This window comes from Lepidochelys olivacea (genome assembly GCF_965140295.1).
Source record: "Lepidochelys olivacea isolate rLepOli2 genome assembly, chromosome: 16".
In the NCBI taxonomy this organism is placed as follows: Eukaryota; Metazoa; Chordata; order Testudines; family Cheloniidae; genus Lepidochelys; species Lepidochelys olivacea.
The window spans coordinates 10,610,756-10,638,226 of NC_140426.1; the positions used below are offsets into that span (position 1 = coordinate 10,610,756).

The 27,471-nt window shown below is 45.0% G+C and overlaps 1 protein-coding gene across 1 annotated transcript; it reads right to left on the bottom strand.

Annotated features, from left to right (window-relative positions):
• Positions 1–27,412, bottom strand: TNFSF15 (TNF superfamily member 15). Its single transcript, XM_084650372.1, has 4 exons — positions 26,986–27,412; positions 13,650–13,701; positions 9,989–10,030; positions 1–4,825 (listed from the first exon to the last, which is right to left on the bottom strand). Exons 1-4 carry the CDS (start codon positions 27,181–27,183, stop codon positions 4,398–4,400), a joined length of 720 nt encoding a protein of 239 aa, XP_084506498.1. The 5' UTR covers positions 27,184–27,412; the 3' UTR covers positions 1–4,397.
• Positions 27,413–27,471: the final 59 nt, after the last annotated feature.

Here is a 27,471-nt window from a genome sequence, read left to right on the forward strand (position 1 = left end):
TCTACTCTACCTTGAAGGAAACAGCGTGTACTATAAGATAATACAGTTATTTATATGAAAATATATTACTATAGCAAAATGCTATACTGGTCTCTAACACCCAGATCGGGCAAATATTTGTGACATTCAATCTGATTCTTTTAAAGAATGACATTTCTCCTTAGTTCTCTTTTGAAATGATGGGCCAGTCAGGATGTTAATTAAACAAAGCACTTTGTGGGTTGGAGGGAGACACTGTCAAGGTGAAAAATCAGATTTCTTTAAAAATGTGTCTTAATCTATGGTTTCAGAGTAGCAGCCGTGTTAGTCTGTACAGCTCACTTCATTGGATGCTCAAATAAATGCCCAAATAAATTGGTTAGTCTCTAAGGTGTCACTAATCCTCCTTTTCTTTTTGTCTTAATCTATGTTTCTAATAACACATAATTGTGATTTAATGCCTTGATCCTTTCATCTGATCTGTGCAGGCACTTCCTTATGGCCATCCAGACTCCCTTTGCAATCAGGGGTCTGCCCAAGAGAATTGCCTTGCAGGATCATGGTCTAAATCGTTTAAAAAAACATAATTTCTTTTTCACTATTTGTGGCAGTTGTTTTCTTTATTTATATCACTCACTGGGCTGTTCAAGTTCATTTTCTGCCTGTTGGCCCCAGTCCTTCAAACACTTAGTCACATGCTTGGCCCATTAATGTGAGGAGCCCATTAACTTTAGCGGGATAACTCATGTATTTATAGTTATTCACACCTAAGTGTTGCAGGACTGGGGCGATAGTCAGTTTCATTCTCTGTTGCTCATGCATTAGAACAGTTCTGATGTCTGTGGGTTTCCAAAACTGTGAGGGGATGATTTAAATTAGAGAAAAATATTTCCATTGAATCGAACCAAATCAGAAAATCTTCTATAAGAACATAATTGTTCACATTCAATTTTGTAAAACAAACAAACAAAAAAACCTTTTAGAAAATCCAAAGTTTCAGCTTAAGCCACTTGACAGTGCCTCAAAGTTTCAATCAACTTTTTAAAAATCCATTACCCATAGTACTATTTACATGCTTTTTGCAACCATTTTTAACTGCCTGGGTCTGATTATCCTCTCAGTGGAGATTCTCCTGATATACACCAGTGGAAATGAGATGAAAATCTGTTTCTTTGTATACATACTGGTCACCATCATTGTTACAGAAGCACAATAACAGAGAAAATTTCCACTGGAGATTATGTGCAGGGTTAATATGCCACCGCCACTTTAAAACAAGTGACGCAAGAAAAATCACTTACGTACATAAATGCAATAGCACAAAGAAGAGTTGCATATGAAAGCCTACATTAAGTGGACTATAAATACAGACTCCTGGAAAATAAATATGGGTTTGTTTTGTGGATAACAAGGTGAGGACTACTAACAGCTAATCTGTGATTACGGCCGGGCTGTGAAATGTATGATAAATATACACTGGAAAGAAATTGTATGCGTCTCATGTGAGGAAAGTCTTATTATTGCTCTAGGACTTCCTAGAACATGAACAGAATATATCTATTTGTCGCTATATAGATATCTCCAACAGAGTCTTTTTTTATATGCCATGTACTGTACGTTCCATTCCTTTCCCCTAAACTCATTTTACTATGATTTAGTGCACCCGGCATTAAGTATTGATGACTTGATTTTTACATATATTTCAATCAGGTGTAGAAATTTATTGGCATTGCATCATGATCAAAGAATAATGCCACAGCATCCCATGATAGAAACAAAGAGCTCTGTGGATTTCTATAACTGTCATAGAACTGCTTGAATTTTGCCTTCATGGATACACTTCACAGAAGTGCTAATATCAGGCTGCTGCAAATTACCTGTCCTGGGCAGGTGTGCTGTGATGAGAGCGTCTTAGCTTAACAGTGGTACCTTCCTTGGGCCTAACCCACAGCGAGGGAACTAGGAGGAGAAAAGCAGGAGGCAAAAAGAGAAAAGACCATGTTTTTTTTAAAAAACTTTGGAAGCTGGGAGCCTGGCAATAGCCACGCTCTCATGGGGCATGTTCAGTGCTTCTTAATTGTTTTTGGATGCATTGATATCATGGTGATAGTTGCCTTCTAAGACAGGTATTAAGAGAGCCAGGTGATAGGGGGTAAATGTAGGAGGGGGCCATGGGAGGGTTCTTCTCTTACAAAGGGGTTTGCAGTAAGAAAAAGATGGAGAATCCTTGCAACTAACCTAAAGCACAGCCAGCTTTCCAGCTCTAATGTGCGTGTACAGAGACATGGTGGCAATGCTCAGACCATGATTCTGTTGCATCATTTTGCCTCCTTCCATGCTTCTCTCTCGCCATCTCCCCCACACCCGCTTGTCTCAACTTGCCTCGGCTGTTTTCTCTTCCCTCCCCTACACTGCACTCTTGTAGAGCCTATGTTCTATTAATCTTGTCAGATAGCTTATTGTTGCATTAATGTATCTCCTCTTAGAAGGAGGAATGCAATGGAGAGAACAGACGGGCTTCCTTGCCAGTCTAGCTGCATTATATATGTGGAGTGTGTGTATATATAAGGACCTTAAATTTGAACTCATCAACTAAACTTGGTCAGGGTCTCTAGCATTCTCTAATGTGTGGAATTCTCATTATTGGTTTATGAGAGGCATGCACTGGCATTGAAGGAAAATATATCTCAGCTACATGTAGCAATATGGTATCCAGCAAAGTACTATGAGGACATATATAAGGCAGTCTCACTTTCACTGATCACGTGGAAAGAGATGTTGAAAGTGGAGGAAGTTCCAGTGAGAGAGAGAGAGAGAGAGAGAGAGAGAGTATGTCTAGCTGCAAAATTCATTATTTGGGTTCTTTACATGACTGAGTTTGAGACCTAGGGGCACTTAACAATATAAAGCTTGAGTCTATTAGAACATGATTTGAATAGTCATCAGTGAATTGTTTATCATGGGAGTGGAGGGAAAGCCAGGGAATTTCCCTGAGAGACGGTATGATCTAGAAGACTGAGCAAGAGACTAGAAGTGGAAAGTTCCTGAGTTCTGCTCCTGGCTACAGTTCCTACTCCCACTGTTGCCTTGAAATTAACCCAGCTCTCTGTGTAGAGGAACCACGAGGTGTGAGCCGGCCTAGTGCCTAGAAAACGTTACAGCAGCCTTTCATTTGAGAAATCACTGCAGGAGTGAGCATCTGGGTAGAGGGGAGTCATGGCCATCTTGGAAGTGGGGTTGAGGGGAAGACATTTTGTTTTCAATTTATGGAAATTTCTGAAATTTTGTGGTTTCTTTCCTCAAAAAGCTACAAAACCAAAGCAAAACATCAGTTTTGAGGAAACATAACACATTTTCAAAATGGTCCCAATTCTGAGTGACTACAGTTACCTGCTGTACAGCAGGTTGAAAGTATTCAAAATTTGAAATTTTTGCTCAAAATTTCAATAAAAATCTTATTTCCCTCCTCCCCTCCTGCCCCCCCGATTTCTCCTCCTGATCCAGTTTTTCAACCTGTTCTAATATTAGGACTTTTTTCATAGTGAGATGAATTTTTACACTGAAACATTAACATTTTTTGTGTGTTCCAGTGTAAAAAGGTACAACCCATCAGCAATGCTATGAAAAGAGCCATTTCTGGGCAGCAAATGGATCCAGAACAACATAGGCCACCATTTCCTGCAAAATTTCTTGGGAGAAAAAATATCAGGAATGTTTTTGTCTATTGGCTTGTTTTGCAAACTGCAAGAAGTCATTTTAATTTGCTTCCCAGGGCAGTTGCAAGGGATTAATTAAAGAGTTAATGATTTACATAGTGCCTTTGAAGATTTAATTTTCGATTTTAGTACAAAGTACTGAGCAAATCTATTTTTAAGGGCATGCCAAGAACGAATTGCCTGTTGAGAGGAGTGATCTGAAGAAAGATCAAACAAAATTACATTGGAAACTTGGGGACAGTTTAAAGTGGTTGTTTAAGGCAAAGGGGGTTGCTTATTGGAGGTGGAATGTAGGCTTAGTTGATTTGTTTGAGATTATTGTTCCCGGTCACCTATAAACAATCTGTGCAACACTTGTAGGCATGCAAGAGGTTCCTAGCTTTAGCATGGAAATGGATTTTTCTCTCCTCTGCCTCCCTCTGTGTTTCTGTGGTTTGATGTGGTGTGATCTATTTGGTATAATATTGGGATGGGCCATTTAATTGAATTTTCCTTCCTCCAAGGATAATGATGGGCATCGCAGCCACACAGGTGAAGGAGAATACAGGTCAGGAAACTGCTTTTGAGAGCACAGATGCTTGGAACTAGGACATCTTGATCCTGCACTCACTAAAATCATTAGCAAAACTCCTGTGTGACTTTAGTGATGCACTTGATTCAGAGCCCTAATTAGAAGCAGCCCTTATTCATTGCTGTTAGAACCTACAGTAAAAAAGCACCAAAGAATGTTTTGTGTTCTTTAGTGTAATCCACCCATTGGATATCACTAACATTGACCATCAGCCTGTCCCCCTCCTCCATGAAAAGCACTGCCCCTAAGTAAATTGGCTGGAACCAGTTGTTTCCCATCTCACACAGAGTTTTGGTGGCAGTCAGTAGTTGGGTAGGCTCAGGGTAGCTGTCCGTGACTTTGGTGATGATCTGCGTTATGGAACCTGGTTTACTGTGATTTGGAGTGGACCCTCGGAAAGTGACCTGAGAGTAGATGTAGTAATCCCCGGTCTTTGGAATCACCAGTGACTTATTGGTATAGTTCATGTTGTTCTTGGTGAAGGCTAAGCCTCGCTCGTGTTCCCACTGGAGAACTGGAAACTGGTTTCCCATGGGGGGTGAAAGATCTTGTTTCTTAACTGAGGACATAAAGGAGAAAGGAAAGAAATCAGTTGGTTCCCCTGTTCAAGCAGGATGTGTGACAGTGAGCATAACTCAGATGATATATTCCTTCAAAAGAAAACAACCTTGCTAGCACATTCTCTTTAGTAAGGGCTCACTCTGCCATGTATTACGGTAGTGTCCAGAGGCCCCACATGAAGTCAGAGCCCCACTGGGATAAACACTCTACATACACCTTGTAAGAGACAGTATCTGCCCCAAAGAGCTTCCAGGCTAGCTAGACAAAGCAAACAAAGGGTCAGAGGAAAGGAATATTATTACTCCCATTTTACATATGGAAAACTGAGGCACAGGTCGATTATGCCCAGATTTTCAAACTCAACTAGCTAGCTTGGGTGCCCACCTGGAGATGCTGTAAAGGGACCTAATTTTCAGAGACTGGACACTGGGTCCCCTTTAAGGTGTCTCGGTTTGAGCACGCTGGAACTGAGCCACTTGGCGTCATTAGTCACTTTGGAAAATCGTGCCCGACGCTGCACAGCAAGTCTCTGGCAACCTGAGACTAAAGCTCAGATCTCCTGAATCCGAGGCCAGCACTTACAAGGCAATCCTTCCTCAGGGTGCAGCCCGGTCACATGAAAGGGGGAAATTCACCCCCACCCCCAAGGCCCAATGCACCAGTTCACAGCATCCTAAAATGCAGCCAGCTCTGGGGCAGCTGTGTGAATAATTACAGCAACTGTACATAATGGTGCAGGACAGTGATCAGTGAGACACCCCATATCCAAGAGACCCTTCAGTCTATCATTACCCTAACTTGCATTTAGCCAGGACAGCCCTCGAGAAAAAGTGGCATGGAATCTTTTCTGACCACAAATGATCAGCACCTTGGTGTTAATCCAATCCAAATAGGTGGCAGCTTCAACTGCAAACACCGTCCCAAAGTCATGTGGAATCTGCATAGCTCATCCTCCTTGCGTGTCCCATACAAAACTATTTTCGTGGCTTAAACCTATCTCTAACTATGAAGGGTTAAGATGAGGTTTCCGCTGGGGGCAGATTATCCCACATCTGCCTACTGTGGGGTATCTTGTACCTTCCTCGGAAGCAGCTGGGGCCGGCTGCTGTCAGAGACAGCACACTGGAGCAGATGGACCCCAGGTCTGATTCAGCCTGGCAATTTCTGTCTTCTCATTTTTGCAGGGTTTGGAGGGTGGAGTTGAGGCATAGTGGGACTTTTACCCTTCCTGCTTTGATCATCTCTCTTCCCCCGTTTGTAATTCAGTTCAGGCAGTAGCTAGGAAAACAAGAGCCCTATATTTTATGTGTAAGAGTGATTTCTGCTAGGGGACAGCAGTCAAGTTTCCTAGTAACTGCGTTTGTCACACAAAATTGTTGCGGTAAAGTTACAGCTGAGAAAAGTAAAACATCCGACTTCTCTGGGCAATAAAAAGAAACATACAACGCTACGGATAAACGAACAGGCAAGACAGAGGCAACTGATTTCCAGGAGATGAGACCTTTTCTTTTGTGTGAGTGTGGGTTAATATTGAATGTTTGCTCTCTTTCCATATCATTCCATTTCGGGGAAAGTGGATGAATTAAGTACAGAAAAGAAAAGCTTTGGAATTCTTCCAGACTTAATTGCGAAGCATGCCCTGTGTGGTATGAGATTTAGCAAGATCACACATAATTACTACAAGGAACAGGATTAAGGGCGTGTGGCTGCGCGATGCCTCAGCTCCTGTTGGCGTCACTGGAAGTCCGGGGGGCTCAGAACAGGTCAGGATGGGTAGGTCTACACAGCCTGCAGAAGCAACCCTGCCAGCCCACATTGACAGATGGGCTAATGGGGCACGTGCTAGCACTCTAAAAATATATGTGTAGACAGCGCTTTGCAGTCGTGCCTGGGGCTCTGAAGCCTGGGCCGGGGGGTGGGCTTTGGAGCCCGAACTCCAGCCCAAGTCGCAAGTTCAAAGCACTGTCTACACAGTTCTGTTCGGAGCACTAGCGTGAGCCCTGCTAGTCCAGGTCTGTTGACCTGGGTTGGGTGACTCACTGCCTCAGGCTGTGTAAACATACCCAATCTGGTCTGAAACCCCGTTTCCAGAACATTGCAACAAGTACTGGCTAGCACTGGTTTTCTCCCAGAAGAGGTGAATGAGCCATAATGCCTTGCATATTCGCTGAGCAGCATAACACTATGATGGCGTGCAGTAATGGATTTTGAGCTCTAGTTCATTCTAACTTTTCTCCAGAAAAAGGTAAAGCACACAGATGTGGGTGGGTGGGGGAAGACAAGGATTGCAAGAGCATCTGGAGTGGAAGGAAGAGTGTTCTCAGAGCTTTGGCTCCATCTAAGCTCTGTTTGGTATAGAAACTGAGCTTAGGGAAAGCAAATGGCTGTCTGCTACCTCACACTTCCCCAGGGCTTCCAGGGGGTGTTCAAACCTTGGTATAAACTAGAGGAGCCTTAGGCCTGCTCTAATTTGCAGCAGCTTGTAAGAGCCCCTCCCTCCCCACCCCACGCTCCCTGAGGGCTAATTCAGCAGCTGGGGATGCTGGAGCGTAGGGGTCTCTATGTGTGCAGCTCCCTACCCACTCTAGCATGGCCCCCACACTGGAGTGCACCGCAGCAGCTGTGCCTGGTATTTAGGACAAATTTAAAGCTGCTCTGTGCTACAGTAGCAGCTCCAGGCTCCAGAAATTCAGTGGTCAACCTTAAAAGGCCAGCTGTTCCCAACGAGTAACAGACAGGACTGTTGTTTCCTGCACGGATTTAGGGAAATGCTCAGCTATCACCACACTGTGGTAGCTATTACTTAACGATTTGTAGTGACTAACATCCCCCTCCTCCCCCGCAGTGATCGGAATGAATGTCGTTTCAGTGACAAGGGTAGAGGCTAGGGACAGGAAAAATAAGAACAGACCCTCTGCCTCATGGCCCAGAACTCAAATCAAACCTTTCTGGAGCTTCAAAACAGACAGGAGAACTTCTTGAAAATGTGTTTGTCATTTTCCTTTTCTTGCTCCTCTCCAGTTGGAGGTACAAGCTAGCGAATGTGCCCAAATGGCAGATCAAGGAGGACCGGAAATCTTGCTGATTTCCAGCTAGATTTTGCAAACTCAAGGGTTTGAAAGAAATTTGATTCAACTGTTGGGTGCTTCCCTGAAGCAAAGAGAACATCACACAAGCTTTTGAAGTTAATTCGTCAGGCGTACAGAGCTACAGTCTAATATTCTGAGCCAGCAGGAGGGGCTGTCTCTTGTCCAGCATCTCTTGCGACTATGTCTCGCTGGCTGTGCACAAATGACTCTTTTATCAATGAGTGTGACCTTGTTCTCCTGCAAATCTGCACTGATGTGTTGAAAAATTGTTGGTAAAAGGCATGGAAAAGGGTCAAAAGACACAATCCGGCTTTAGCTAGGAACTTGAGGACAAACGCAGAGAGGGAAACCCTGCTACGAGAGCTATAGGAACGTAGGCTCTGAGTCAGTGGAGTGTTTAAGCACATGCACAACTGTACACATTGACTTCAGTGGGGCGACCCGCACGCTTAAAGTTACTCGTGCGCTTTGAGTGCTTTTTGGAATCAGGGCCAGGGTCCACGCCGGGAGGTCTGACCATGGCAGAGGGATCTTGGAAGCCGTCCACAAGATTCTTGAACCATCACAGCCGTGCCAGCCACCTGGCAGCCATTCTGCCACTGACTTCCCCCAATATGTCCTTGCCCCCAGGTTCTCTCATCTGGGAGCTATAGAAATAGGTTAGGGCTCAGTTATAGGGGGGAGGGATAGCTCAGTGGTTTGAGCATTGGCCTACTAAACCCAGGGTTGTGAGTTCAATCCTTGAGGGGGCCATTTAGGGATTTGGGGCAAAAACTGGGGATTGGTCCTGCTTTGAGCCCGGGGTTGGACTAGATGACCTCCTGAGGTCCCTTCCAACCCTGATATTCTATGATTATGCCCCTCCCTCAAAAAGGGTTCTAAGAAGGGGTTTAGAGCATATTGAGAGTTCCTTGCCCCTCAGCCCATCTACAGAGGAATCAAGCATCATCCCCTGGTCTGGTACCTTTACACTGCAATAAAAGACCCTCCGCATGGCCATGGCTGGCCTGTGTCAGCTGCCTTGAGCTTGGAGGGCTCAGGCTGCAGGGTTGACATGCTGGTGTGGGCTGCAGGTTGGGATCTGAAACGCCACAAGGGGTGGAGGTTGGTTCTCAGAGCCTGAGCCCACTGCAGTTTTTAGCCCCATAGCCCAAGCCCTGTGTGCCCGAGTCCATTGACCCAGGCTCTGAGAGTCTGTGCCACGGGTTTTTTATTGCAGAGCAGATGTACCTGACAAGCTCCATGAGTGCATGGCTGGGGGTAATGCTGGCCACACCTGTTAAGCAGGGTGTAGCAAAGAGCACCCTTCAGGCTGCTCCCTCAGCCTTTCTTATTCTTTTGACACCCCCACTCCTGTCCTTGAGAAAGGCATAATACCTTTTGACACTTCCCCCTCCTCACCACTGCTCAGACTCGTGAGAGTCACAACTGAGCCTAATTCTTCTCTTGCGCACGCTGGTGTAAATCAGGGGTGATTCCACTGAAGTCAATGGAGTTCTACTGGCGTGGAAAAGGTGTAAGTGAAGAGAATCAAGACTGTGATGCTTATGGAATATTAAAGGTCTGGTTCTCCTGTCCCTTAAACTGCTCTAGCTCCATTGACTGACAGCTGTGGAGTTACTCCTGAGTCACATCACGATGAGACTACAACTAGGCCCTTTCTGTTTAAATAGTCCCATTAAGTATAGCAGAAGAGTAAAATACCAGCCATTCTAGCAGTTGCTAACAGCCGCCAGCCCAAGTGTTCATTTTGTAAGCAGCCTTTTAAAACCATAAAGAGAATCTTTCATAAAGTGCCTGGCTTTGCAGACACTCTGTATGAACACAGGGCTAGATCCTCGACTGGTATAAATCAGCATAGCTCAGTAAAGCTAAGTCAAGAGACACCAGCTTGAGATCTGGCCCAGAGAGTGTAAACAGGAGATGACTTTCTTTCCCCTACTTTTCCTGACTGGCAACTTCTGACTGTCAGTTTCCATCAGGCATGTGTGTTTTGGAGATCAGCTTTTGTGCAGTGCAATGTGATTGACAACTACCCAGGGAGGCATATCATTTTTGAACAGTTAAATTACCTGTTAGGTGTGCTCTTGGCTTTTCTGCACTGGATACTAAAGCTGTAATTAAGAAAAAAAAAAACATTTGCAAACATCCGAGTCCGAATGATTCTTCACAGAGAGACTCTGTACAGTCCCTCTTCATTTCCGCCTTGGTCTGTTTTATGAGTTATTTGTCTAGGCTGGTTTTCTGTGTTTGTTTTTTGTGGCAGGCAGGAATGGAGTTTTGGACAGAGCTGATAGGATCACTGAGCAAGCACCAGGACTTGTCAATTTCACTGCAAGGCTTGTGAGAACTTGGCAAATCCTTTTAAAACAAACACTGCCACCGCCACCCCCCACCCCCTCGAAAAGCAAAGCAAAAGCCTCTTCTTTGAATTAGATTTCAGCATGCATGAGGGCATCCTTTATCATTCTGTCATTTCAATACTAATATAGTCAGACTGTGCTCAAAAAGCCACAAGGCAGGTTTATCCCTACACCAATGCAAAGAGGAGGCAGTCTGCACATCCCTTATTCAGGGCCTGCAGCACCAACCCAGCCACTCCCCCTCTTATGCCATCTTTCTGTTCCCCAAGCTCCGCACTGCGTCCTCAAGCCTGCCTGAGCTCTGCGACAGCCACAGCCTCTGCTCCTCCCTTCCTTCCCCACCTTCCCTCCCATCCATACCTCTCTCCTCCAGCCCAGAGCTTACCCATGATCCTTCCTGCACTGGGTGACCATTGCTGAGGAGGCATCCACCTCCTGTGTTGAAAGGGGTGGGTGGGGGAATGGTGGACTTTGCCTTCTTTGCACCAGCTGCACTGCCACGAAAGAGCCCGTAGGGCACCTGTGAGTCTGGCCCACAGAACAAGAGTGAGCTGGGGTTTGCTTTCACGTCCAGCTACATTTTCCCTGCAGCATTAATATCATAGAATCGTAGGACTGGAAGGGACCTCGAGAGGTCATCTAGTCCAGTCCCCTGCACTCAAGGCAGGACTAAATATTATCTAGAGACCTTCCCTGACAGGTGTTTGTCCAACTGGCTCTTAAAAATCTCCAATGATGGAGATTCCACAAACGCCCTAGCCAATTTATTCCAGTGTTTAACCAGCCTGACAGTTAGGAAGTTTTTCCTAAGGTCCAACCTAATCCGCCCTTGCTGCAATTTAAGCCCATTGCCTCTTGTCCTATCCTCAGAGGTTAAGAAGAAAAATTTTTCTCCCTCCTCCTTGTAACAACCTTTTATGTACTTGAAAACTGTTATCATGTCCCCTCTCCGTCTTCTCTTCTCCAGACTAAACCCAATTTTTTAAATCTTCCCTCATAGGTCACGTTTTCTAGACCTTTAATCATTTTTGTTGCTTTTTTCTGGACTTTCTCCAATTTCTCCACATCCTTCCTGAAATGTGGTGCCCAGAACTGGACACAATACTCCAGTTGAAGCCTGATCAGCGCAGAACAGAGCAGAAGAATTACTTGTCCTGTCTTGCTTACAACTCTCCTGCTAATACACATACACAGACAACACCGTACAGGGAAGTGGTTTCCGATGTAGATTCTTATCTACTCCTAGCCTTTCCCTTCATTTATGTTTTCTATTGACTCAAACCTTCACTCTCAGCCCAACCCTTCAGCTCTAACCCTGCCCAAACTTCCAGGGACTTTGATGGGGTTGCAGGAGCATGCACTACAAGAGGATTTAGCCCATAGTATTGCAGATGAAAAAGATGGAAAAGACCTCCCAGAACCTGGGATGCATCTGAGCTGTGCTCAGGAGGAGGTTTGCAAAGGTGGCTTTAAACCACATGTATACCCTGCGGCCCCCAATTCTGGTTCCTTGTGGATGCTGGACTCTTCCCTGCTGTAGACTAGACTAGCCACAGGACTGTCTGTACCTGGTTGCCTATTGCCCATCCCAGCATCTGGGCATCACCAGGGGAGAGTTGTCCCCAAGATATGTCCCCTATACTGGGAACTGGGATGGAGCTGGCATAGAAGCTACTAGACGATTCCCTTGTGCCATTCTCCACTTGCCAGATGTGATGGTTTTAAGACTGGGTTGCACTGTAGAGCAGTATGAAGGCCCTTTAGCAGGACAAAGAGCTGCCCCATCCTTGCGAGGTCACCTAGCCCATCCTCCTTCAGAGGGTTCCTTTGGGAAATCTAATTTTAAGATAATACAAGTGATAGGGCTTCCACCCCTTTGCAGGTGAGACTGATCTATAGCGTAACAGATCTCACAGGCAGGAAGCTTTTCCTGACATTCAGCCTGAATTTACTTTCTCGGACTTTAATCTCCTGTGGCTTCTAGTTACACCCCTTTGCACCACACTAAGCAATTCCTTTTCCTCTAAAGGAAGCTGATCTGGCCCCCAGTCTGGCTCCTATACGCTATTTCGGCAGTGCACAGGGCCCATGAAGGAGCTGCTGAGGAAGAAGTCCCTCTGGGCAGAAGTAGCATAGGGCTTGATATTAGTGACCTGGCATAATGTCCACCTCAAAGCTCAACTCTAGGGGACATGCTGGGAGAGTAGCTGGGTCAGGAAGGGGCAGGTTATGATGCTTCTCAAGGGGTACCCAGCAGTGTGAGGTGCCTCTCTACTGCTGGAGGAAAGCTTGTCTGTGACTGCAGTGGGTCAGTTCCCCTACCACTCCAGTCTCTGGGAACTAGTGCCTTCCAGGCCTCTGTAGGCCCCGATCTCTCTTTACAGGTGAACGATAGTCAACCTGCAATCTCCAAACACCTCAGTGGAGTGCCCAGCCCCTGATCCACTGGGTTTCCCAGACCCTCTGTTCCCAAAGGAACAGTTCCCTGGCCCCCCTCCAGCGAGTCAAATGATAGCAAGCAGAAATAGTGGAAACAAAGGGTTACCATATAGCTCTTCCTACTATAAGAGATTCTGGGCTGCAGCGTGGCTCCTAGGCAGCCAATCAGGTCTGCAGAAAGATGGCAGAAAGTCTCCTTTGCCCAGTCCCTCCTGAGCTCTTTGTGCCAGGTTTCTCAGAATCTGTCCCCAGGAGCCTTTGTCCTTGGATGTTTGTGTTTATGGGACATATCTCTCTACACACCCTCCCACGCCCCTCTCTATTGCACTTGTATTGTTCCCAGTTTCGGGGGCAGGGAGGAGAGAAGTCTCAAGGCCATGTAACCCACACACCTTCTGGGTGTGGTTTCCTGTCCCATCAAGCGAGAGCGAAAGAGAGTAAGCGAGAGAGAAAAAATATGTACAATGAGTCTGCTGTACAGCCTTAGCTAAGCGCTAGTTGGCTTTTAGCTCATGCACTAAGCTCCAGCGGTCCCAGGTTCTATCCCGCTCACCGATGACTGGGTTTTCTCAATGTTACAATTACACATGGGCATTTGAATCCCTTGGAACCCTTAGTTGTTAGTAGAGAAGGCAGGTAGCTCTGCTTGATAGCCCTGGGAAAGTGCATTTCCATATAGTGGAAAGAGAAGGAGGGTGAGGTAATATCTTTCATTGGACCAACTTCCTTGGTGAGAGAGAAACTCTTTTGAGATATTACCTCACCCACCCTGTGTCTAATATCCTGGGGCTGACCCGGTTACAAAAAACACTGCCTATCAGCCTTGCTCCTACATTTAGCTGCCGTGAGGAATTTGTACAGGTACCACCCCCAGTGGACACGTGAATGAACAGAAGGTTTTATAGAAGAAGGAAAGGACTGGCAAACTTACAAATTGGTGATGTCTGTTGCTTTAGGAATCTAGACACGCTTTCATCTGCAACCTGCGAATAGATTCACAAGCAGTTAGTGTTCAGGTGATTGAGACAAGACAAACCCTGGAGAGCAGAGGCCTGTCTGTGTATGTAATATTTTCATCAGAAGAGTCTATCTAGCCTTTGGCAATTGCCTCAGGAGACAGAAGAGACAACAATATTTGTTTACATCTGAACTGAGCCTGAAGTACAAACCCCCAAGTAGTTTCAGTTGTTGGTGCAAGAGCCTTCCTCTTCCACAGCCTTCCAATATCCCTCTGTCTCACACACACAGGACAGGTTCCCAGGTCTGGCTGATCTGTGCTAAGCATGGGACCTGGGGTGGGAGAACGGTGGCTCCAAAGCATCTTCCTGCTTCCTGGCTCAGCCAGAGCCTGAAGTTGCCCATGGAATAATTCAGAAAGGCCTAAGGGCTACTCTAAGTTATGCCACCCAGAGCAGTCACCCAGGGACAGTTCTGCCAACCAGGGAGTGTGGAGCACAACTCCATCCAGCCCCACTCCCTCCCATCCCCAGCCTACCACTGAACATCTCCTACACCTCAGGGAGGGGAGCAAGTCATGCAGAGGTGAGACAATGCACAGAGCTTAAAGCTGGAAGCCAGGATCTGACCCTGATTCTTTCTTATCATAGTGGGCCTGATCCGCAGCTGGTGTCAGACCTCCTCTGGATGGGGGTACATTGATGTACAGCAGCTGAGGATCTGTCCCATAATTTCTCCCTTACTTCTGTAGCTTGCGATTCCTCTCTCCCTCTGCTCTTTATTATGTGAATCTGTAACTCTATCATGTCGTTCTCTAAAGGCATTGGGGAAAGAGTTTGTGTGAAAGACAGATCAGTAACGAAAAGGAGCCAAGAACTCTCAGTGGCAGAGAACTAACCTTGCAAGTAAACAAGCACTTGACAGAGAAAGGGTCAGTTTTGTTTGTCTAATAACTTGCTAAATCACTCTCCCTATCTGAGATCCAGAGTCCCTGTGAAGCCCATTCAGACTCGCACTGTAAATATTGCAGCATAATATTGACTTGGTCTGTGCCAAAGACAAAAGGCATTTATGCAAAGCAACCGGAAGGCTGGTTACCACTTGCCAGTCAGATGCCTGCCATTGGTGCTGGCTTTTCCCATTCAAACCCCCATAGGTGGAGTGCCTGCATTCTTGCAAGACTTTGTTCTGTTCAGCCAGATTCTCAGGTGATATAAATCAGCAAAATTTTGAAGCCAATGGAGCTAGGCTGATTGAGGATCTGGTCTGGGGTGGCCAACCTGGGGCTCCGGAGCCACGTGCGGCTCTTCAGAAGCTAACATGCGGCTCCTTGTCCAGGCACCGACTCCGCGGCTGGAGCTACAGATGCCAACTTTCCAATGTGCTGGGGGTGCTCACGGCTCAACCCCTGGCTCTGCCCCAGGCCCTGCCCCCACCCCACCCCTTCCCGCCCCCTCCCCCGAGCCTGCCGTGCCCTCACTCCTCCCCCCTCGAGCCTGCCGCATGCCACGAAACAGCTGATCGGGAGGTGCGGGAGGAGAGGGGGAGGCGCTGATCGGCAGGGCTGCTGGTGGGTGGGAGGCGCTGGGAGAGGGGTTGGGGAGCTGATGGGGGGCTGCTGACATATTACTGTGGCTCTTTGGCAAGGTACATTGGTAAATTCTGGCTCCTTCTCAGGCTCAGGTTGGCCAGCCCTGATCTGGTCTGTAGTTTGTGCATGTGCAACCCCCGCCCCCACCCCAAATCTTAATAGCAATGCCTAGAGGCATACAATACTTACAGTGGTTCTCAAACTGTGGAGCATTTGCTGATGGTCTATGGAGAACCTGCTCACATGATGCTGACTCTTCTCCTCTCCAGCTGCTAAACTGTAGCAACCCATTGCCTCTCCCTGCACTCTCCATTAAAGACTCTTCTAATATTATTTCTCCCCGCACCCAATTCCAGTAGCTGCTACAGAAATGGCACAAAAGGCGGCCTAATCAATAATGAAAGCGAGAGCAGGTGTCCATGAGACAACAGTCGGCTAGATCACCAGCTGGTGTGAATCAGCATCATACACCGATTTACAGCAGCTGAGGAGCTGACCCCAACTCTCTCTGTTAAAACCAGGGCTAGGCAAAAGTGTGAGAACCCCTGCAGGACAGGGTCTGCTAGGAGTGTGCTTATGTTGTATGCGTATGCACTTTGTGGACCAGACTCTCAATCAGTGTCAATCAGAATAGATTTCATTGTAAGTTGGTTTCAATGGAGCTCTGCTGATTGGCCAGATCTTCAACTGGAGTTAATGACAATTACTACTAGAAAACAGTGATAATATTTGATGTTTGTATACATATATTATCCAGCTTGGATTATTTCACACACACACACACACACACACACAATATCAGCCGCTTCTGGGGGAAGAGGACACGTGCTGCATGCCAACATGGTCTAGATAATACTTGGTCATGCTATGAGTGCAGGGGACTGAATTAGACGACCTCTCGAGGTCCCTTCCAGTCCTATGCTTCTATGACTCTATGGGCAAAAGGAGAATGAATGGCTGAGTTCGCTTCATGGCAGACGGACAATATCCTGAATTAACTTTACTGAATTAAGTTAAACCTTGCTGAATTAGTTTTAACAGCTTTGGAGTCCATTGTTTTGAAAATGCAATTGTGTCTGTGTTATTGTGGAATTGTATGTTTGTACCTTCTCTTGGAGATTGACTCACTAATGCAATGTCTGGAAGGTATTAGGAACTTCAAAGGGCTTTTTGAAACAACACCTGTGAAATGGATTTCCTAGGAAGTACCTGTGGGAATGCAAATGACCCACTTCCAATCCACCCTTTTGAAGCTATACCTTCGTGAGGAGAAGCTGCTGTATATTTATTACATGCTCCAGGAAACTCCAGATCAAAGACTCCTAAACAGTGTACAGAGTAGAATAAACATGTTATGAATGTGCTAGTTCTGAGCTGAGGCTGTGATGAATTTGAGACCACAAAGGAAATCTCTTGGGTGGGGTGCTGAAGGACTGCTCCAGCCAGAGATCATGTTCGAGTTGGGGTGATGGCTGCTAAGCTTATTAGCACTGGGGTAGGGGCTTTATTATTATATATATTTTTTTGGTAACGGTTTTCTCTGTAGTGCTTTTACCTTAAGAATAAAATAGGCTTGTATTAGAAAGAACTGCACGGCAACTTATAACTGCGGACAATCGTTATGTCATCAGTCCCTGAATAGAAAGCCAGCACATGCTGGGGCAGCCTGTGGCTGCTGAGAATAACAAAGTGAAGGCAGGCAACCGTGCAGTCTGGAAATACCCTGCTCAGAAGGGAGTGAGATATGGGTCTCCCCCCCACCCCCAAAAAAGGCAACAGATGGGGAGTTGGAAGCCTGAGAGCACCACTGTGGGGAAATACAGGTACAAGTTGCCCTGAACTGTGACAACCCTCACCAGGAGTTGAGCCTGGCGCGTGGTGCATTGAGGCTTGAGATTTTAAAATGGATGCCCAATGCTGAGGTGCATGTGTGGTCTAGGAGACAGCTAAGCCACTTATAAAATGGTAATTTCCCAATAGCTAAATTATGTAAAAAAATAAATCTGGAGAAAAGAAAAAAATTGCAACAGAAAATTCCGTCTCTTCCCCAGCTACACCACCTCTGCCCCTGCCTTCCCGCCATACCCCTCCCCCACAGCAGAAAAAGCATGATCTAAAAGACCCGAGTGAAAACTGCAGGGGCACAGTCTGCAAGATAGGAAGGAATCAGGAAGAACACCCTTTGTCATGTTGACCTTGAACTGTTTGAGATGACGCAGCTGCTTGGTACTGAATATTACATTGTCTTCTGCAAGAGCTCACAAGATCGCTGGGATGTTTGAATACAATTGTAATTTATGATGCGATGTGCAGCATCATGGTCAGCTGAATGTGTAATTTCCCTGGATGGACTTTATAAGGCCATAGTGCGGGAATTCCCTTGGGAACACTCCTCCCCCAAGTGACTTTAATGACAGCTGTAATCACTGAAATGTCAAGGTAGTTACATATGCCATAACAAAGCTGTGTTTGGCCCTGATTCAGCAAGATACTTCAGCACACACCTAACTTTAAGCATGTGAACAGCTCTATTTATTTACTTCAGTGGTACTCCATCCTCAAAGTTAGATCCCTGCTTATGTAGTTTGCTCAAGAACCTTACATAATCAGAACCCTTGAGATTTAAGTAGAGCTGATTGTTTCCATGAAAAGTTTTGACTTTTTGCCAAAAACGTAGAGTGTTTTGGGGACAAAAATTCGGGGTGGCGGGGGGTGGGGGTGGAATGGCTAACAACTGAAATATGTTTGGCTGAAAATCAAAACAATTTATATTTTAGGCCAAAAGTTTTAGTTTTCCGAGGGGGGAAGAACCCAATGTGAATAAAATGGAGAAGAGAAGTAGTGGTGCCTAGTGGATAAAACACTTGTTTGGGACTCAGGAAATCTAGGTTCTATTCCTGGCTCTGGTAGTGGCCTGCTGGGTGACCTTGGGCAGATCACTTCCCTTATCTCTCCCTCAGTTCCCCTAACTGTGAAATGGGGATAATGATATTGATTTGCTTTGAAATCATATGATGAAAAGCGCTAGTTATTTTGAATAGTTTGTTCATGTATATAATGTGTATATACTGCATAGTAAAGATCAGTTGGGCTGAAAGATGCTGTGTTATCGTACAATAAAGGGGTATCATTTATAGACCTCAAAATGAAATACTTTAAAAATTAGTCCTTTTAAAAATTATACTGGAGAGTTTTCTTATTTCCCATTCTTGATTAGGTTGGTATTTTTCAGAAGTCCACAGCATCACCCTTTGGCTGCCACTGAAGTCTGTGGAAAAGCTCCCATTGATTGCAATGGGAACACAGTTAAACCTGCCTTGAGTGCTTCTGAAAAATCCCACCCCAGAGCTAATTAGAAGACAAGGATCTCCTGATTAGGAGCTGATTAGGCCTCAATTAGAATATTGTGTCCAGTTCTGGACACACAAATTTCTCACAATTTGGAGAAAGTCCAGTGAAGAGCAACAAAAATGATTAAAGGTCTAGAAAACATGAGCTATGAGGGAAGACTGAAAAAATTGGGTTTGTTTAGTCTGGAGAAGAGAAGACTGAGAGCGGACATGATAACAGTTTTCAAGTTCATAGAAGGTTGTTACAAGGAGAAGGGAGAAACATTGTTCTCTTTAACCTGTGAGGACAGGACAAGAAGCAATGGGCTTAAATTGCAGCAACGAAGGTTTAGGTTGGACATTAGGAAAAACTTTCTAACTGTCAGGGTGGTTAAGCACTGGAATAAATTGCACAGGGGGTTTGTGGAATCTCCATCACTGGAGGTTTTTAAGAGCAGATTAGAGAAACACCTGCCAGGGATGGCCTAGATAATACTTAATCCTGCCATGAGTGCAGGGGACTGGACGAGATGACCTCTCGAGGTCCTTTCCAGTCCTATAATTCTATGAAATGGCAGCTTTAGTTCCTGTGAAGTCTGCGGTATGCAAAAAGCTGCCACGGGCTTTCAATTCCAAAAAGGCCAAAAGTCCCATTTATAAACGTTTAACGTTTAAATCAAAAGAAAACAGCTAAAGATCCCCCTCCCACACATCTCATTTTATTGTGTCCTTTTGAAAGGGGGTGTCCACATTACAAACCTGAATGCAGCAAAATAGTTAGGAACGGTGGGGCCATAAAGATTAATAAGCAGCTGTATTCAGGTCACATCCATCTCTCTTGCTCTTTACACAAGAAGAGAGCAAGCCTTTTGGAGGGGCCAGATTCTGTGTTATGTGGACATGCATATGAATACACATGCATGGGTAATCATAGACATGCAAGGCTGGAAATGACCTCAAGAAGCCATCAAGTCCAGCCCCCTGTACTGAGACAAGACTTAGTATACCTAGGCCACCCCTTAACAAGCTCTAATGATGGGGATTCCACAAGCTCCCTTGTTCCAGAGTTTAACTACCTGTATACACAGAAAGTTTTTCCTAATATCTAACCTTAATCTCCCCTTCTGAAGATTAAGTCCATTACTTCTTGGTCTACATTCAGTGGACATGGAGAACAATTGATCACAGACTTCTTTGTAACAGCCCTTACCATATCTTCATAAATGATCTGGAGGATGGTGTGGATTGCACTCTCAGCAAATTTGCGGATGATACTAAACTGGGAGGAGTGGTAGATACGCTGGAGGGCAGGGATAGGATACAGAGGGACCTAGACAAGTTGGAGGATTGGGCCAAAAGAAATCTGATGAGGTTCAATAAGGATAAGTGCAGGGTCCTGCACTTAGGAGGGAAGAACCCAATGCACAGCTACAGACTAGGGACCGAATGGCTAGGCAGCAGTTCTGCAGAAAAGGACCTAGGGGTGACGGTGGACGAGAAGCTGGATATGAGTCAGCAGTGTGCCCTTGTTGCCAAGAAGGCCAATGGTATTTTGGGATGTATAAGTAGGGGCATTGCCAGCAGATCGAGGGACGTGATCGTCCCCCTCTATTCGACATTGGTGAGGCCTCATCTGGAGTACTGTGTCCAGTTTTGGGCCCCACACTACAAGAAGGATGTGGATAAATTGGAAAGAGTCCAGCAAAGGGCAACAAAAATGATTAGGGAACTGGAACACATGACTTATGAGGAGAGGCTGAGGGAACTGGGATTGTTTAGTCTGCAGAAGAGAAGAATGAGGGGGGGATTTGATAGCTGCTTTCAACTACCTGAGAGGTGGTTCCAGAGAGGATGGTTCTAGACTATTCTCAGTGGTGGAAGAGGACAGGACAAGGAATAATGGTCTCAAGTTGCAGTGGGGGAGGTTTAGGTTGGATATTAGGAAAAACTTTTTCACTAGGAGGGTGGTGAAACACTGGAATGCGTTGCCTAGGGAGGTGGTGGAATCTCCTTCTCTAGAAGTTTTTAAGGTCAGGCTTGAAAAAGCCCTGGCTGGGATTATTTAATTGGGGATGGGTCCTGCTTTTGAGCAGGGGGTTGGACTAGATGACCTCCTGAGGTCCCTTCCAACCCTGATATTCTATGATTCTATGATTCTATGAAGACTGTTATCAGGTGTGTCTCCCCCACCCCACAGCCTTCTCATCTTATGACTAAATATGTGTTTTTTACCCTTTCCTCAAAGGTCAGGTTTTCTAAACCTTTCATCATTTCTGTCGCTGTCCTCTGGACTCTGCAGTTTGTCCGCATCTTTCCTAACATGTGGCACTCAGAATTGGACACAGTGCACCAGCTGCAGCCTCACCAGTGCTGAGTAGTGCAGGACAATTACCTCCTGCGTCTTACATACAACACTCCTGTTAATAAACCCCACAGTGATATTAGCCTTTTTTGCAACTGCACCACATTGCTGACTTGTATTCAATTTGTGATCCACTGTAGCCCACAGTTCCTTTTCAGCAGAACTACACGTTAGCCAGGTATTCCCCATTTTGTAGTTGTGCATTTGACTTTTCCTTCCTAAGGGCAGTACTTTGCCCTTGTCTTTATTGAATTTCATCTTATTGGTTTCCTACCAATTATCCAATTTGTCAAGGTTGTTTTGAATTCTAATCCTGTCCTCTAAAGTGCTTTCAACTCCTCCCAGCTTGGTGTCATCTGCAGATTTTATGAGTGGGCTCTCCACTCCATTTCCAACTCATTAATGTAAATATTGAATAGTACCAGACCCCAGATTGATCCCAGTGGGACCCCACTAGGTACACTCTCCCAGTTGGACAGCGAACTATTGATAATTATTCTTTGAGTCCTGTCTTTCAACCAGTTGGGCACCCACCTTATAATAATTTCACCTAGACCACTTTCCCCTAGTTTTCTTATGAGAATATCATGCAAGGCTATCTCAAAAGCTTTACTAAAATCAAGATATATCACATCTACTGCTTCCCTTGTAACCACTAGGCCAGTAATCCCGAAAAAGAAGGAATTTAGGTTGGTTTGGCATGCTTTGTTTTTGACAAATCCATGCTGGCTATTCCTTATTATCCTCCAGGTACATACAGACTGATTGTTTAATAATTTGTTCCAGTATCTTTTTCAGATACTGACCAGTCAGGCTCACTGGCCTATAATTCCCATGGTCCTCTTGGTTCCCCTTTTAAAGATAGTTATCATATTTGCCCTTCTCCACTCTTCTGGACCTCACCCATTTTCCAGGAGTTCTTGAAGGCAGTTGCTAATGGTTCTGAAATTGCTTCAGCTAGTTCCTTAAGTATCCTAGGATGGATTTCATCATGCCCTGCCAACTTGAATACATCTAACTTATCTAAATTTCCTTAACCTGTTGTTTCCCTATTTGCTTTGCATGCCTTCCCTCTTGTTGGTAATATTAATTCTATTGAGTATCTGGTCACCATTAAACTTTTCAGTGAAGACTGAAGCAAAATAAACATTAAACACCTTGTCACCTTTCTCGATGTCATCAGTTATTAGTGCTCCTTTTCCTCTAAATAAAGGACCTACATGTTCCTTTGTGTATCTCTTGCTTCTAATGTATTCAAAGAACCTCCTCTTGTTGACTTTTATGTCCTTTGCTAGGTGTAACTCATTTTGTGCCTTAGCCTTTTTAATTTTGTTCTTATATGCTTGGGCTATTCTTTTGTAATCCTTCTTAGCAGTTGTCCCATGTTTCCACTTTCTGTAGGATTCCTTTTTGATTTTGGGGTCATTTAAAGAGCTCCTGATAAGAAGAATAGGAAGGGGCCAATATGGTTCTATCTTTCCTTCGCATTGGAATAGTTTGCAATTGTGCCCTTAATATTGTTTCCTTAAGAAACGGACAACTGTCCTAAACTTCTTTTTCCGCTAGATTGTCTTCCCATGGGACCTTCCCTATCAGTTCTCTGAGTTTGTTAAAGTCTGTTTTTTTCTGAAGTCCATTTTCCTAATTCTGCTGCTCTCACACCTTCCTTTCCTTAGAATAATGAAATTTGTCACTTCATGGTCACTTTCATTCAAATTGCCTTCCACTTTCAGATTCGCTACTAATTTCTCCCTGTTAGAATCAAATCTAAAACACCTGTCCCCTTGGTGACTTCCTCCACTTTTTGGAACAAAAATTGTCTGCAATACATGCCAAGAACTTACTGGAGAGTTTGTGTTTGACCATATTACTTTTCCAACAGTTGTCAGGTTGTTAAAATACCCCATTGCTACCAGGTCTGATGTTTTGGCTATTTCTTTTATTTGTTCTAGAAATGCCTCATCCACCTCCTCTTCCTGATATAATATATGCACCAAATTTATTTTGTGTCATTTCCAGGCATGGAATATTGCCTAAGCTTGACCTGTGCTTTAAGGGCCTGATCCGACTCCCATGTAAGCCGATCAAAAGACTCACTGACTTTCATGGGAGTTGGATTGGGCCACAAGGGAAATGCCATGATACCTGCATAAAGCCGGAGTCATTACTATCCAGTTGGGCCGTGGTGATAATGCAGGCAAAGTTTGGGAGGTGAAAACTACACACCTGGGGCCAGGATGTGAAGCTTCTCCTCAGCCCACCCACAGCCGTTCCTCCAGCCTATGTCCTGGGGTAGCTGATTCAGCCTCCCTCCGCCACTTGCATAGTATGTTGAGGCCATTGGCTTTGCATAAATATGGTTCCTTTCGGTTCCTCTTCTGACCCTCATCACTGGCCTCCATGCTGGCCAGTGCAGATCTGGCCTGGAGAGATCCATGCCACAGCTGGGGGCTTTGGAGGCCTGTCTGCATGGCTGCAGACCATTCTCACAGTCGCAGCTTGAGTTCAAAGTGAGCTGCAGACCCTTATGTTGCCCTTCTCTATTTGGGTGAATTTCCCTCTAAACTTGATCCTGCCAGCCTCAGGACTCCTTTGACCCACCTCTCCAAATCCCAGTGCCATCAATGGGAGTTAAGTGCAAAGAGCAGCAATTAAGACTTTGCTTTTCATTTACAGATGATTAACTGAGAAGACTGATAAGGCAGCAACTGGCACATTCCTAGCTGTGTGTCACTCCAGCGGTTGGCTCTATGGCAGGAACTAAGTGCTCGTTATATTCTAAATAAAGTCAATAACATGAAATTTAGCCAGGTAAACAAATGTGTTGCTGAAGCCACCACACCACTAAGGGACAGCGATGCAGCTGTTTCAGAATTAGGGCACAAAAGATGTATCGGTTATTTTGAAAAGGGGGCGGGTGTTGGTGATGGTGGAAGATACCGAGGCAGGCAGCTCTGGAGCGTAAACCCCATAGTTCTACACAGACCAGGTGCAATACAATGAGGAAAGCAGAATTTCCAGTTTGCCCAGGTTGTCCCTATCAGGTGCTCTATCCCACAAGGGATGCCTCTAAAGATCAGGCAACAGTCTAAGCTTGTCCCGGGCTGGAATATGACTTTAGGCACATGCATGTGCAAGGGGTGGCATGTAATCTGCACCAGCCCTGCGATAGACCTAGGAGAGACACCCCTTTGTGGCACAACTCCCTCACCCGCTTCCCTCTTGCTCCTGAGGGAAAAGAGTTACGGCTAGCTTATAACATGGCAAAAAATGAACGCCCACTCCCAGGGCAGCTCAGCCGAGCAACTCAGCACTGTCGTGGAGACGAGAGAAGGCTTTTCCCATTATCCTCTCCACTGGTCTCCTCACCACTAATCTGCTTTAGAGGGCAGCAAGCAGTCCACCTGCTTTCAGGGGCAATCAATGGGAACACAGCTTCAGCTTATTCCTACATGCCCAGACCGAAAGTCCAGGGAACCTGTGCAGAACTGTAAGTGGTTGGGGGTAGGCAGGGGCTCTCACTCCCTTCTGAGAGGTCAAACCACCATTTAGCCCTCAGTCCTTTTCTTCTTAGATGGGACTGCTAATTATGATGGAGGGTGGTCTGACAAAAAGATGCCCTTAACCAGTACAATTCAAATTTTTTAAAAGACTAATGGGAATGAATTAGATCAAAAGGGATTTTTCTGGGTTCTTTTAAAAAAATGTTTAGAAAAGAAAAGACTTTGTTGGAGCACCTGCATTCCTGATAGCGTTCCCATTGGAATGAGAGGAGCTGCTCCTATGGGTCATGGCTACAGGACAGGGAACATATGAGGAACCCATATTCAGTTCAGAGCACTGGTTTTTGGAGGAGCATTAGAAGAAAGTTCTCAAGGAAAGTCAAACACACCCATGACTACTTCACAGCTGCTAGTCACTGACTGACTCAGTTCTCAATGGAGCAAGTGAAAGGTTTATTGAGTGCAGTAAATAATACAGCAGGATAAGTATGTTCCGCCCTCTCCACTTGGCAGAGAGACAGATGGCAAGTTTCCAGCTATGATGATTTTACTTTTGCAGACTGGGATTTTCATATACTATACTTCATTCGATCATAACAGCCAGATATTAGAGTAATATCAAGAGACATGCACTAATTACCTTTCATGAATATGTATAAATATAATATACAATAATATTGTCCAGAATGAAGCAATCCTTAATGCTTACAAAGGATCTTCTATCTGAAGATCTCAGGGGCATTCACCAGCATTACTTCGTTAAAATGTACAACACACCTGTGAGCCAGGTAAATTTTAATCTCATTTGACAGATTGTTATTTTATTATTTCAATTGTGGCAGCATGTAGAGGCCCCGACCAGGATCTGGACCCCCATTGTGCTAGGTGCTGTACAAATATATAGAAAGACACAGTCCCTGCACTGATAGGCTGACAGTATAGGGACTAAAGTCAGCAGTAAACTCTGCCCAGATGCAGAAGTCCAACCATTCAGAATTCAGTGTAAGGTGTTGTGCTAAGGTATTACAGTAATGGGCACTATAGAAACCACAATAGCAGACAGCGAGAGGCACTGAGCAGTTAAGTGACTCACCAAAGTCACGAGGCCACACAGTGAGTCAATGTGAAAGCTGGGAAGAGATTTTCTGATTTAAGAGTTGTGTGTTTCTAAGCAGTTTTATGCAGCTTCTCCGTATACAAACATGCACTCACACACATTGTACAGATGTGGATATAAACAGGAAATCTGCCTTACGCATTCATCTAAGCAACCAGCAAACACAGTAAGTAAAGACAGTCTAGAACTAATATTGTATTTGACACCCTGGAGAGATTATAAAGTCTTTGACCAAGAACTGTATGTATTAGAAGTGAGCCCCTAGCTCTGATTTCACTGTGTGTGTGTTTGTACCTATATCTACACAACTGCATGTCAAAGAGTGTAAAAACCTAGTGCCAGAATAGAAATAAGGCTCATATTCAGTATATTAGTACCTCTTGATTATTGTTGTTCATGGTATTCATTCAATTGAAGCTTTGTTCATACAAATGAGCAAAGAGTGAACTTCAAGCGTAAAAGCTGAAATTCATGAAGGTCTCGCTCCTGCAAACAATCATACATTGGCTTACCTTTTAAGCAGGTGGGTAATCCCATTGACATCAATGAGAATATGCACCTGCTTAAAAAGCTGATGTGGAGGGCAGCAGCACAGAGTTGAAAGACACATACCTACAGAGGTATGCATGTGGAGATAGATGTCCAGCTGTTTATTAGAGATGGACCTGCAACTATCCCCTGAATCCAGTGCTTCTGAACTTTGGAAAACTTTTGATCAAGATTTAGATGAGGATTTGAATGTTGGGATTAGGGTCACTCCCAATAATTAGCCCAGACTGGACCACCATAGTAAATCCCAGGGAAATCTGAATCCGCATGTGACTCTGGTGCTGAAATGAATAGTTCTCACCCATCTGATTCACACACACACATATGGGTATTTGACACAAACACAACCCACAAATAGATGGATGGACACATTAATGACATTTAGCAGGTGGCTGGTGAAATAGGGTTCTTTCAGCCTGTAATAAGAGACGAGAGAGCTCTCAGCTTCAATCAGAAAAAGGTGGAACAGAGATGGTCAGCCAGATCCCCAGCTGAATTCAATGGCACGACCAGCAATTTACACTAGCTGAGGAGCTAGACTATAGAGTTTTCTTCAGTCTGCCAGTTAGGATTTAATATTGTTCCTGCTCCTCTGACCCTATTAAACTCAAGAAAGAGAAATGAAGAAAAATCTGCCTATTAAAAAACTGATTTCCCCCTCCTTCCTCACTGTGTGCATGAAAGAAAGAAAAAGCAAGCAAGCAAGAAATAAAAAGTTTGTTTAACATTCTTCCTTGAAATCGTAAATCCATAAAGCAAGAAGCCACAAACTCTTTCTCCAAACCTAAATATTTAAAGAAACTCTCTTGTCTTTTTCTTAACCTTTCCTTAAGATCACTGAGAAATGGCATTTCCTTACCTGAGCTGGGCCAGATTTGTAGGCTCTGAGATTTCCAACCAGTAGATAGGCTGTGGGCAATGCCAGGGCTAGGACAGAGAACAAGCAAAAAATGACAGCACAGCGTATGTTCTTCAGATCCTCCCTGACACGCATTCCGGATTCTTGATTGGTCATATGAACTGCTTCCTCCAGGGGTATTTCAGCACTGTGTTGCATCCCTGTGACTGGCTTGTGCACCTCTCCCTTGGAATAGAATCTGGGAGGAGGAAAATCTCTTCTGCTTGCTGTCCTGCATGGAGACCCCCATTAAATAAGAGCTCACTTGAGTGTGGGATGGCTCTCCCCCCCACACACACACACATGCACCCTCCCTCCCAAGGAATGCACCGCCTACAGAGAAACCCAGTTCAGGGAGACAGACAGAGCACCACTTTTGCTAAGCTTGGAGAGGTGCACGTACTATGCTTGTGTCAGTTTTTCCTCCCTTTACAGAAGGAAGTTAGG

What these genes read in the sequence shown, in the direction of transcription:
- TNFSF15 (XM_084650372.1), bottom strand. Translation starts at nt 27,183, where the DNA reads ATGCAACACAGTGCTGAAATACCCCTGGAGGAAGCAGTTCATATGACC. An exon ending in ACAAATCTGGCCCAGCTCAG is followed by an intron (nt 13,702 to 26,985) that starts GTAAGGAAATGC and finishes ATCTATTCGCAG; the next exon opens with GTTGCAGATGAAAGCGTGTC. An exon ending in GCCAAGAGCACACCTAACAG is followed by an intron (nt 4,826 to 9,988) that starts GTAATTTAACTG and finishes TTATGTCCTCAG; the next exon opens with TTAAGAAACAAGATCTTTCA.